This window comes from Macrotis lagotis, chromosome 1 (assembly GCF_037893015.1).
Source record: "Macrotis lagotis isolate mMagLag1 chromosome 1, bilby.v1.9.chrom.fasta, whole genome shotgun sequence".
Taxonomy (NCBI): Eukaryota; Metazoa; Chordata; class Mammalia; order Peramelemorphia; family Peramelidae; genus Macrotis; species Macrotis lagotis.
Window position 1 is genome coordinate 621,502,603 of NC_133658.1, and position 13,651 is coordinate 621,516,253.

At 38.5% G+C, this 13,651-nt stretch overlaps 1 protein-coding gene across 1 annotated transcript in view; it reads right to left on the reverse strand.

Annotated features, from left to right (window-relative positions):
• Window positions 1-12,903, reverse strand: part of TMEM163 (transmembrane protein 163) — a 288,446-nt gene extending 275,543 nt beyond the window's left edge. The window contains exons 1-2 of the mRNA XM_074215047.1: window positions 12,720-12,903; window positions 6,523-6,642 (exon numbers count right to left, since the gene is read on the reverse strand). Of these exons, the coding sequence (XP_074071148.1) occupies window positions 6,523-6,642; window positions 12,720-12,903 (304 nt within the window). The remainder of the gene's footprint in view (window positions 1-6,522; window positions 6,643-12,719) is intronic.
• Between the last annotated feature and the right edge of the window lie 748 nt (window positions 12,904-13,651).

Genomic DNA, 13,651 nt, shown 5'->3' on the forward strand with positions numbered 1-13,651 from the left:
CATCTACTGACTTCTATGGCTGCCTCATACAGTGAAACAATATGATTGTCCCTAAAAATGTAAGAGTAAGGACATCCTCCCAATTAATCAGAGTTGTTCTAACTGATCAAGTAGAAATGAACCTGATAAAGAAGAAAGAGAGCCTTCAGTGATAATAAAAATGGATCCTGCATGGTCTGTTTCCTAAAGTTGGCATCACTGAGATCAAAAAAGTGAACAACTCTAACTAAGTCTCACTGAAGAAATGTGGACCAATTCTGCCAAAAAAAGAGGTCACCATAGATCAGACCCAGCTACAATGGGAACATGGGCAGAGGAGGAAAAGGGCTTTACTACCACTATGGTGGAAGGCAGGTAGGTGCTGCAGGGTCCAGAATACTGGACCTAGAGTCAGGAAAACAAAATTCAAATCCAGTCTCAGACACATATTAGCTGTGTGACCCTGGGCAAGTCATTTAACTTCTGTCTGCCTCTGTTTCCTCAGCTGAAAAATGGGAATCATGATAACACAGCTCACACAGTTGTCATACTAGATGCACTGAAGAATGGAAATTGCACATTGGTTTATTTGGAAGCTGTAGTTTTCCAGACTGGCATCAGGATATGGAGACAGGGTCAAGAATAGGACTACCTCAGACTTTAAAGAAAACTAGTATTGTTTTATTTATATTTTATGAAGTCTTTTCCACCTGACTCATAAGACTTCATCTAGCTTTGATAGTGATGATGGAAACAGCATATCTCATTATGTTGGCAATGGATCCTTAGAGACAATCATCTTTCAGCTGTTTTAGGATGAACACTCAGAACATGTGTAGGGATTTATTCCCTATGGCCTGAGTTGAAAGGAATACCTACAATTGGGTAATATCAGAGTGAAACAAGTTCCCTAAGTCATGGGTGTGAGAGAAGATGGCCTAGGGATGTTCAAATCTGATAAACATTTCTGGGATGGGTCAGGATTAATTTCATTTTATTCAAAATATCATTAAAGTATTTCAGATAGAAAGTTGAATCTAAATATCCTGGCAATTCTTACAGAAAAGAAGTTTATTAGGAAAAAAGAGGACAGGGGCAAATAGGTGGCACAGTGGATATAGTGCTGTCCCTGGAGTCAGGAGGGCCTGAGTTCAAATCTGACCTCAGACACTTAATAATTACCTAACTGTGTGATCTTGGGCAAACCACTTAACACTATTACCTTCCAAAAACCAAAAGAAAGAAAGAAAAAGAAAAAAGAGGACAGATTTGAGGCAGTTAAATAGTATAGAATGTTGGAGTTGAAATGAGGGAGGCCTGTGTTCATATCAGCCTCAAAAAACTTCCTATCTGTATGATCTTGGGCAAGTGGCTGAACTTTTATTTGCCACTGGTGAAGGAAATGGCAAACTGCTCCAGTATCTTTGCCAAGAAACCCCCATAGACACTGTTTCAATGGGGTCATGACTGAACAACAAAGAGGACAACGTTGCACTTTTAACTCTACTCAGCAGTAGGACCAGAGAAGTTTGACTCTGGAGACCCTCCATTACCTAAGAAAATATAGGATCATCTGAGGAAGAAAGTCAGCACAGAGGAGGGATAAAGTAGTCTCACTTCACATGCAGAAGAGGCCACCTATATGATCAGCAGCATTGACTTCCAGGCTTCTTTAAAGCAGTCTCAGAAAAAATCAGTCTCACAGAGAACTCAGAACCCTGCGAAGATGTCCCTTAATGCTAAAGCTTCCAACCCTTCACTCCACCTCTATTTTGTATTTGCACCTGATCTCCTTCACAGAGAGCTATAGAGAATTGAGTGGTGCCATGGATAGAATTCTGGGCCTGGAGTCAGGAAGACCTGAGTCCAAATTTGACTTCAGACACTTACTATCTGTGTCACCCTGGACAAGTTCCTTAACTCTGTAACATCTAGAAAATGAGCTGGAAAAAAATGAGAAGGAAATGTTAAACTCTTCAGGAAAATGAATCTGGCTAAAAGTTCGAGCAAATGTGATGGAATTCCCTTAAAAGATCAACTCTGAACCAAGAAAATTTAGGGGAAAAAAAGTTTATTTAAGAATTGCTGTAGTTAACAGAAGTTAATCAAGAGAAAGACTAAAGGCAGTTGGAAGCCATTGATTCCTTAGCAACCTAAGCAACCTAAGATGCCATGTGAGAATGAGACATAAGGAAAGATATAGAGCAAGAGGTTACCTGGGGATCACACTCCCCAATGGTAGGCTAACTTCACCTGAAGAAAAGTAACTCGACTGAGTAGAGGGTGAGATTTTAAGAGGAACATAGAGAAACATGGACATAGGTGGGAGGGTAGGTAGTTCAGAGAGTAGAGATGAGGTAATGAGGGATATGTTGATGAAAGGTAGTAGCTCAATCCTTTCAGGCTAGGGCAGGAATCCATTGTTTTGTTGATAGGGGCCTGTCCTTGACAGGGAGGGGCAAGGTACTTTACTAAAAGTTCCATTGATTGACCTCATCTCAATAATTTGGACAATGGGATAGGGGTAAGGGCTTATATTGCCTTGAGCAAAGTTCAATGTAAAATACATGATCTGTGCAAATGGAACAGACTAATTATAAAACATATTTTTCTGTCCAATATTTCCATTAAGGAAATTCAAAACCATTCCAATATCTCTACCAAGAAAACTTTAAATAGAGTCATGAAGAGTTGAAGAAAATTGAAATGACTGATAAATAAAAAATAGCATCTAGTTCCTGGTATAAAAAAGGAGATAATACTTGTTAAGATTTTTTCAAATCTTAAATCACTATATAAAAGCTAAGTATTATGGGCTACAATTCTAATGTGAATACTTTATACAGAACTATTTAGTAGATAGCTTATGTAACTGAGATATTAGGCACATGCTATGCTATATCTTTGTTAAAGATAGATGGTGTTCTAGACTGAGCCTTACTCAGACCATAACCTCCAGTGCTAGGCACTTCTAGTGACCCTAGTCAATTATGATCAATATTGGAACAAAATGAGGCTCATAGATCATTCAACAATTAAAAGATACACCCAAAGCATTTGCTCTTTACAAAAAGAAAACAGTGGTGGGGTGGGGGTGGGGGGGAGGAGAGAATTTTATTTAGCCATAACAAGAGAAGAAAATTCAACAAGGATATGCATTAAGGACATCTCAGGTTGATATAGCTGAGTAAAGCTACCCTGCCAAGTTATGCATTGTGGTCATCAACCAAGGAGCTGAATTAACCAAAAGGTCCTAATAGTTCTTTTATGTTCAGATGACCAGAACTTGATTTCAATAGCCTCATCCTTTAGTCCCCTGAGAACACTTTCAATGTCAAAAAAAAAGCTAGCCTAAATTGAATGTTTACTGTGTGTGTGTGTGTGTGTGTATGTGTGTATAAATGGTGGAGTCACATATATAGTAAATATTCTGCAACATTTATAATGTAATTTAGTCTAGCTTTTCACTGACATTGGAATTTCATTGACATTTTATATATCATATCTATCAGTCCATGTGTGTATAGAAATATATATTATATACATATATGTGTATATGTGTGTATGTATTTGAACATAGCTAGGACCTTGATGGTACCATGGACAGAATACAGGACCTGGAGTTAGAGAGATTCTTCTTCCTGAGTTCAAATCTGGTCTCAGACACTTATGAACTATCTGATCCTAGGCAAGTCACTTTATCCTTTTTCCTCAGTTTCCTTCTTTATGAAATGAACTGAAGAAGGAACTATCAACTCACTCCTGTATCTTTTCCAGGAAAACCCCCAACAAGGAGTCACAAAGAGTCAGACACACACATAGAAAACAACTAAACAACAGCAATAGATAGATAGATGATAGATAGATAGATAGATAGATAGATAGATAGATAGATAGATAGATAGATAGATGATAGATAGATAAAACTGGCATACCATCCTGAAATTTTTTAATTAAGTATGTAAATGGAATTCCTAATTCTTGGACTATTTAGGCCCCAGAATAAAAGCATGCACTGAAATAGAAAAGGGACTCTTATTTCCCATGTTATCAAGTATCCATGAAACACCTTTAAAATAGGAAGAAACAAAAGGAAGAAGAAAATCATGAGGGAAAAGGAGGATAATGATGGCAGGGTCTGAAATGTTCTAGGTAACTGCAAACTTACAAAATGAATGAGCAAAATTGCAGGAACTATGTTCACTGTAGTATCTAACCTGCTGGAAGACTTTTGCCAAACCTTTCCTATCAGAGTTGTAAGTCTATGGAGGTGATTAAAGTCTGTCCAACCACTGGAAATGGGAATGCATATGAAGAGATCATTCAGTGGAAATGTACACAGTGATTGTTTTATGTTATTTTCTTATGTATTTTTACCCTAAACACCTATTTCATATTTTTGTTGTTTTTTTTCTGACCTGGACCTGTGGGTATAGTTAGCCATTAAATACCTGGAATACAATTAACTTTGGATGTTTCCAGAATTTTCTCAGTGAGATCAACAAGCCATGGAAGTGATTTGTTGAAGGGAATGTCTATGCAAAGGATCTAGACTTGTGTGAGCCTCAAGTTATTTTAAAATATAAACTACTTTAAAAAATGCCAATATATTAATTTTTTCTTACTATAGTGCTAAAGATAAGGGAGTAGTATACTATTCATTCTTAACTAGAACAATTACTAGAATAAAAATCTTTTGGTGGGAGGTGAAAATCAGCATTCAATTTTTCCACATTTTTATTCAACATTTTTTTTATTAGAGGAAAACAGAATTATAGGAGTGGCTGTAGTTTTCCATTCCAGAAGAGGAAATGTAACATTTATATGATAACCCACCAAATCATCAGGCTTTAATGTGAAATCTCTATTCCTTAACAAATTGTTTTTTTCCCACATCATTTCCCTTTGCTACATCTTATAAAATCTTTCCTAAACAAAAGAGATTTCTGCAATATGTTTTTATATTTCTTTCCTCAAACACACAAATAATAAAGCCACAATGGCTTTATTAGGCATGGAAGTACTTGAATAGCCATTATGCTCCTTCCCAGTTCAACCATCTTTCATCTGATCCACTTCCTTTACATATGTAAATTATGATGTCTGATCCATAGAGTCTAACACAACCACCACAATCTAATCATCCTTGGGGGACAACAGACAGGCTTGTTTATCTGATTTCAGCTGGAAAAGAGGTGGGGGAGGGGGACTCCAGAAATAAGAATTTCTCTTGATTAGATTTCTAACTCCCTCATCAATGTCTATACTCTCTAATGCATTGTAATCTATTTTTAAAGGGTGTTTTTTTGGAGCCAAGGAATGGTATGTGTTTCTAATATAAAAACACTTCAAGTAGTATATGCCAAGTTTTACAGGGAGCATTTGGTCAAATTCTAATAATCCCTCTTGGGAGCTAACACCAACTTCAGCAGCAGGTCCAATACTGCCGATTAGAACTACACACATGCTGGAGCAGCTTCTAGAAAGCATAATGTTCTTTCCTCCACCATCCCCACCCCCACCTTCCCTTCCACACATTGTATATGCACACAATTCTAAGGAATGTTGATTCAGACATCTTGGATGATATATGTCATTTACAACCTCAATTTTTTTGTTAAGGTGATAAAATAATCTCGAAAAGGAAATACATTGTTCTCTTCTCCCACTGTGTAAACAACACACACACACACACACACACACACACACACACACACACACATGCAAACACAATGTTTCTATAAAGACTGAGCTCCAATATTTCATTACTTCAGTACATGAATTTCTTAATAATGAATAAAAACATCCACTGTGCACAGTTCTCATTATGGCAAGCCTTTGCAAAAGAAATCCCTGCCACATAATTTTTAAATGAAAAACATGATTTTCTATACACAGAGGAAATTCTATTTTCTTTAATTATTTGCTCTTGATTAAAATTAATGTTTTCCTTTTAGTGGATATCGCAAACTAGGGAAGCATACCATAAGAATATATTGTTTTTTAAGCACAGGAAAAACTGAAATTTTCATGCAATACTGTACCAAAATATATATTGGTATCAATAAGGAAAGTGAGAGAAAATACCATTCGATGTTTCATTCCTCTGCATTAGGTTCAAAAAATGAATGTCAAGGATACGTATTTGTCATATTTGTCATCCAAGGTTGAAGGCAATCCACCATCAGATTATTTTTCCTTCTTCAACTGACAACAACCATATATTTTCATACATATATATGTATGTATGTGTGTATATATATGTAAATATATATATATGTATATATATATATATATATATATACATACATTCAGATTAACACCAAAAGTCCCCTGTGATTTCTTCTTAACCATCACTTTCCTCTACAGAAAAAAAATAATTTCCTTATTTTACTAAAACATAGAGACTGGGACTATACCAGAGATCTACAAAAGTGTTCCAAATCATCTTAAATTAAAAACAAAGCAGGCACCCCCCACCATATGAATATTTTTTTAAAGACTATTGCTTATGTATGACTTTGTAATTCATTCAATACTCACTAAAGGCAGCCACTGCCAGTGCCAAGGTAACAATGATGGAGAACCAGGATACCCATAATGCCTTTTTTCTGTAATTCTGAGCTTCATGAGGTTTTAGTCTTGTGCTGCTTTCTAGTAAACCTAACAAGAAAAATGAAGGAAAAAAATTAATCAACAGGGAACTCATTTATTTTTCTCTTAAGAAACCTATAACCTGATTCAGCAATACCTAATCAATTCTTGCATATAAATTTGGCAACATGATAGTTATATTTCTTCTTTTAGATAACAAGATCATTAAAATCAATCTTAAAGACTGATTATGATAATGTTATCCTTTATAAATGAAAATGATGTTAAAACTCCACTTTTTAGAAGCTATCTTAATTTTTTTTTTCCAGGACTAGGAACAAATTCAAATTCACCTATCCCCTGGGTGAGACTGGGTAGGAGCTATCTAGTTCTAACCAAACTGCAATTACAAATTTCCTGGTTTTTTTTTCCATAACAGTCAAAACTCCAAAAATTTGAGACAATTTCCCCTTTTCTCCACATAACTGAGTACCTGAAAGTTGTAAATCCAATAAGAAAAATCTTGAGAAATCAAAAGTGAAGCATATCTAGATAATAGAAATTTTTCTTGGAAACATTTTAAGATTCCACAAATCAATAGCTTACTGGATGTAGAAAAAGATAAGTGCCTTTGTAGGAAATATTTTACCCAATTTTCTACCTTCAATATTCATGATATCATATATTGTGAACATCTTTTATCATTGATAAGACTCAAGTATTATAAGTGTCTAAAATCTAAATCAAAGATTATATTCACTATAGCTTCATTGTATTTTATTAACTCTAATTCCATAGTGTATAATATCCAAAAGCTCAATTCCCAGCCATTATAGGTAAAATGGAAATTTTCCAAATTAAATTCACTCCAATGCATTGAATTGAATTGAAAATTGAATTGAAAAAAATTACCCCAGATGCCCAATTTGTAAGCAAAAAGACCCTGATATATTCTATTTTCTAATAAATCGACTCAAAAAAGTATTTGTTTTACAAATCACATATATCACATAGTGTTTAAATGAATGAGCATCAATTAACCCTTGATCTCCTATATTTTTATATCACCCAACTAAAGTAGAAATCACATGAGAACTCCTTCCCTTTTTTCCCAGGATCTACCACATAATGGGCACTGACCAAATGCTTGTTTATTGACTTATTCCAAAGTGATGTTATTAAACAAAGCAAGGAAGGAAGAACACCAGAAAAGAACCCAGCCATACTTCTGGGAGTTTAACTTTCTAAAGCCAATCAGCTTATTACATTTAAAAGTGCAGTATATTAAAGCAGACAAGTACATTTAGAAGGTGCATTAAATAGAAACACTGCCACTATTATCCCTAGATTTCCTCTAATAAACGCACTTTAATACAAGAGACTTTTTTTCCTCTTATCACATTTTGCCTCAGGTAAATGTAATCTTAATTTCAAATATAGCAGCTCTCTGTCTAATCTTTCTCAAACTATAGAAAATTATCTTTTTCTTATCTGAATTTTACTGTCCCATTCATGGGAATGTTAGCTAAGCTGAAATGAAAACCTCAGAGATTTTTTTTGTTCTTATTCCTCTCATTCCTACTGCCCCTTTCCCCCATGGAATTTCTCTGTGCTGTCCTAGATGTCAAAATAAAAAAAAATCTTTCATCCTTTCCACTGGATTTTCACTGCTATATAAAAATATATTGCATATTGATATGTACAAGTGATTCATAGGATAGATGCTTTTGATGATGACAGCGCTTCAAAGGTTTATCTGTTGAATGGAAGGCTAAGGTTTCTTTTTAGAAAAAGATTTAAAATTCAGAGAGGAACTATGAAGATTTGAGTTTTCTATTTAGCCCCATAATATTTATCCTCATTATGATGAATTTACCCTCTGCCAACAACACGCCGGGCATCAGATACAACATAAGTTTCCTCTCCCACATTAGTCAACCAACATTTGCCTAGAGGAATTTCTAGGAATGAGAAGGTATCTTTCCAATTTATAATCACTGGTCTACCCCCACACTGAAGTTTCAAATGGCCTCTATAATCAATCAAAACATATATATTTTTTTCCATGAACCAATTCCTTTTTCTCCCCCACCCATGAGTTTAAATGCTGTGAATTCAGTCCTGGAACTGCCTTCTTTGTTTCTACCAAATCCCTTCCCATCTCCACCTTCAAATGATGGTTTGAGATTCTATCCTAAGAACCCAGCTGAGCAGAGAACATACCAACTCAGTAGCTACACTTAAGAGATTAGCTAAGAAATGTACAGAAAAACATGAGAAATTCCCAGCTTAAAAATACTTGATTTACAAAAGACATACCAGGAAAAAAAAGATTTTCAGTCGTGCATACCGAATATTTTCTTGACTTTTGTTGGCTACCAACCCAATATTTATCCATTGGGAATTCATTTGGAAATGGGTTGTCTTTCAAACACTAGTTTGAGTCCAGTTCAACTGCTTTTTTCTTAAGATGGAGCTGAGTGCTTTTGTTTTTTTAAGAGAGCTTCAGTTATCAGGAAAGACTAGTGGGGAACATTTTGGCAGGTGGAGCAGAAGTAGTTAGGTGTACAAAGAAAGTTCACCCAAAGAAACTTCAGTTTCACCTAAATTTAGCTATTTTCTAAGAAAAAGGGAAAAAGCTAACCCGAATATATCATATTAAAGTTTGTGAAGTACTTTCTAGATCTCACTTGATTTCCATAATAATTCCATGACATAAGTGATATTTAATCCTCATTTTCAACTAAAGAAACCCATACTGGAAAAAAGTCTAAGTGATTTTTTCCAGGGTCCCATAGCTAGTAATGTCTGAAGCGGGATTTGAATTCGGGTATTCTGAAATTCTCTGCTTGGAGATCTGAATAAAAGGATTGGAGCAGCACAAATTAGAGTTAGAGAGAAAGGATTATAGAATCATAGGAATAAGATAGGACCTCAAAGACGATCAAGTCTAACATCTCCATTTTACAGATGAGGAAACTGAGGCCTAAGGAGGATAAATGATTTTTGCCTAGAGTCATACAGGGAATAAATGTTAAAGGAAATATTGAAATCCAAGTCCTATGACTACAGAGCTAGAGAGAGAGAGAGAGAGAGTGTGTGTGTGACAGCAGCAGATCCAGATGATCCCTAATACCAGCAGGTGTTTAAGCCATTGTGAAGGAGGCAATTTAAATCAGGGATATAATACACAGCTAGGATGTCCATAGCTTCCCTATTCTAAGTAACTGAATGCCAAAAAATAAAAAATAGAAATAAGACATGAAGAGGCCTTCTTCCAGTTAATAATAATAATAATAATAATAATATGCAATCTCTTAATAATCTCACATTTATTTACTGTTTAAAGTGTACAAATCACTTTCCTAATAGCAATACTATAAAGTAAACATCTGATTTTATTCCTACTTTAAAGTGAAACCAAGAGAGAGAGGAAAAAAAAAGAAAGGTTTGCCCTAACCACACATAGTCAATAGGTAGCAGAGATAAGACTTGAACCCCAATTTCTGATTCCATGTGAAATATTCTTTCCATTATGCCATATTGTTACATTTTAAGAAGTAAAGGCAGAAATTCTAAATAAACTTTCCAAAATAACAACATGCTTTGTTTTATAAAAATGAATTCAACTTTAGCTCTTTGTTGTCCAGGATATGAACCATAAAGAAGGTCTGGCTTTTTCCTCCCCCCCCCCCTAAAGAATCTCACCTGCTATACCTTTCAATTTCAGAAAACAAGTGAACAAGATCTTGTGTCAAAGCAGTCTACTATATTGCTAAGGATACTGAGGACTGGGTGGGAGAGGAGGAATGGGAAATTTAAGCTATTGTATGTAACACACTGAATTCACACATAGACATATTTCATGAACAGGCAGCAAATTCATTCATACTGCCATAGTGTGTGTGGGGGAAATACCAATTTACCAGCAAAAATAGCTTAGAAATGAATTCCCAGGAGTGAGAAAATTTTCTCACCTTTCTGCTACAAGTTACAAAATGTAATATAATTTGTCACAGTACTTTATTAACATTATCATTTTGAGGGGTGGGGAGAAATAGGCCATTTTAAAATATAACCTGCAATGCTACAGAAATAAGCTCAAGGTAGGTGACTAGCTTGTCTTCAGCTCAGAAAGATATCTTGGGTTTTAATGTGTAAAAAATATTCTTCAAAATTCTGATGTGATCAAAACAAGAACCTTGCTACCTGCAATCTCCTATAATATTCCCATATATAATGTTTTGTTAAGTGTATGAGTAATAGGAGAAAGGTAGAAAAGCCAAGGCTTTTGCTGAACTCGGTGCATTTGGAGCATTTCCAATTGTCTTTAAGCATCTCGTGATGATTCTTTTGGAGTTGCTGTTTTCATTTCATTCTTTATGAAAAGCTACAGTTTTAAATTTCAGAAGGAAAAAATGGGGGTCATATATTAGGAAATTAACCACCAAACAGGTCCGCAATCGAGAGGCTAGAAATGGGGGTAAGAGTCAATATTGAAAAAATACAAATTGATTTCAACCTATAATAGAATACTACTCATAAGGAACTCTAAGATGGGGAAGGATACATGAGTTGAATTTCTCCATATGACTATTTGTAAAGTTCTGCCTTATTAAATGAATAAACCCAATGACTCTTAAGACAACTCAAAATCCCAAATTGTAAAGTCCATTTCTCAGGAGCCAGTAGCTACTTAGGAAAGAAAGGAAATAAGGATAAAGCTATGAAGCAGAGATCTGGGTTTTACCAGTACACTGAACCTGAAAATATGAAAGAAGGCAAAGGTGGAAAAAAAGAAGAAAGGGAGAAAATCAGGAGCATTTAGTTAAAGTTTACTAAAAGAAGGATTTGAGAAGTCAAGAGTTTAGGTTTTGTTACTGAGAGTCAATACAGGAATGTGATAACACAACAGATTGGGGGGTGAGGGGGAGAGAGAAGATAACTGATCAATAATAACCGCAGAGTCGTTTTATATTGCCTCGGTATGGAAGCTCCTGGGTTTTAGATCCACTCAGCAAAGCTCTTGGATGCACAACAATCAGGAACCACCTTTGTCTTCTGAAATTGCGTTGCCTGTACCTCACCGAAAGATGGATCGGGTTTGCTGCCCAAACAGACCCGCTATGACCTGGGACAGAAAGTACATGACTCTGCAATAGAAATCGACCTGGGCAGTAACACAAAGAACGAACTCTCTCTCACAACCTTGTTCCTTCTTCTCTTTTAGTATTCTCACACTTGTCCTCAGGTGTTGGAACCCAGAGCTCTCGGCTCTGCGGTGGACAGAGCCCCAGCATCGAAGAAATAACCCGAAAAAGCTAAATCCGCATTTGGAAATATTCAAAAAGGGAACTAGCATTGAGTGAGTAGAGGAGCCAAGACCCCCCGGCAGATGGTGAACACCCCGTGGTTTGGCAAGGCCACGGTGGAGAGATAGGAATGTCGGCGTGGCTCTGGAAGGAGAACTGTGCTCAGGGTACCAAGGGAAAAAAGAGAAATGCGCCCACCATCTGCAGAGGTATTTCTAAGCAGCGATGCATAGGCTCCAGGGTCCCAAGCAAGCCCCAGCCTTAGGGTACCAAAAAGCCTCCCTCAAACTTTTCCCGATAGAGAGGGTTGGGAATGGCTCCTAGGCGTGGTGCTGAAGGGTAATTGGTAGAAAATCGAAAAGGGTTGTTAAGAGAAAGCTTGGCTGCGTTGGTGGAGGGTGGGGAGATGGAGGGTACCTAAGGAAAGAAGAGGACCCCCCTTCCCCCCACATACACACCCATCTTTCTTGGAATCTACAAAATCCGTAGCCGGGGAAGAAAGCCGGCTTTGGGAAGGATCGCCTGGAATCGGACTCATTTCCATCCCTCCAAAATATTATTACTATTATTGCTATTGTTATTATTATTATTATTACTACTACTTCGTTTCGGCGCAAGGAGTCAGAGACCAGAGTTTTCTCCCCAAAAGAGCACCGGCCCCAAAGATGGGGAAGGAAAAGAGATTGCTGGCTGGCTATGAGGAGTGGAAGTAGCCCGGCCAAGGAGCCCCGGTCCGCTCCCACCCAGCCTGGCCCGCGCAGAAGTTGCGAGCCCGGAGGGCGGGCGGAGAGCTCGGGAATGGGGAGCGCAGAGCCGAGGCTCCCACTCACTCACCTCGGTCCTCCAGCCCATCACTGAACTGGCCGCTCTCGCTGATCCGGAGGTGCCGCTCCTCCTGCGGCGGCTCTCGGCCTGGGTAAGGCTGGGCGCCCGTGGCCAAGGGCGAGCTGCCCCCGGGGGGCTGCAGGGCGCTGGGTTCCGGGGGGCTGCCGTGCTCGCTGCCTGGGGCCGGCTCCATGGCAAGGGAGGGAGAGGGACCGGGCTGCAGAGGCAGCTCCCGGGCCAGAGAGCAAGCGGGGCCAAGCGGAGTGGGCGCTTGGGGGAGGGGGGGAGACGGGAGGGAGGGTGGGTGGCTGGAGGTGCGTCCTGGTGGGCAGGGGAGGAGGGCACGGGGGGCAGGGAAGGAGGAGACTCGGCTTGGAGCTGGCAGGCAGGCTGGCAGGCAGGAGCACCGCAGCCCTGAAGGGGGCGGCCCTGGGCTGCCCGCCCCGCCCTCAGGGCAGGTGCAGAATCGGAGAGACCCCGCCTCTGCCCCCTCCAAGCCCGGTGCTCTGGGGAGCCCCGCTGCGGAGAGGAGACGTGCGGAAAAACCAGAAAGAGGAGAAGTGGGGAGGAGAGGGGATGCCAGGAACTGGGCACGGGCACAGAGACAGAGGGGGAAGGGGCGAGGCAGACTCAGAAATCGGTTTCTTGAAGTCTCTACTGACTTTACGTCTTTGGGGGGAAAGAGACGGAAAGCAACGCAAAGTGGTGGCAGTGAATTTCTCTTTTCCGAGGGACGCTTATGCCTATGACTCTGTGTCTCAGACTTTAGTGCCCCTGCTCTGATTTGATGGGAAAGTGGCGAGGTGGGGTGGAAGTGGGCAGGAGAAAGAAGGGAGAAACAAGAGTGAGAAAGGTACTAATTTGTCTCCTTTTTTTTTTAAATCAAGGTGGAAGGCAAGGTTATTTTCTCTGGCATAAACTTCGAGTGTTTTTAGATGACT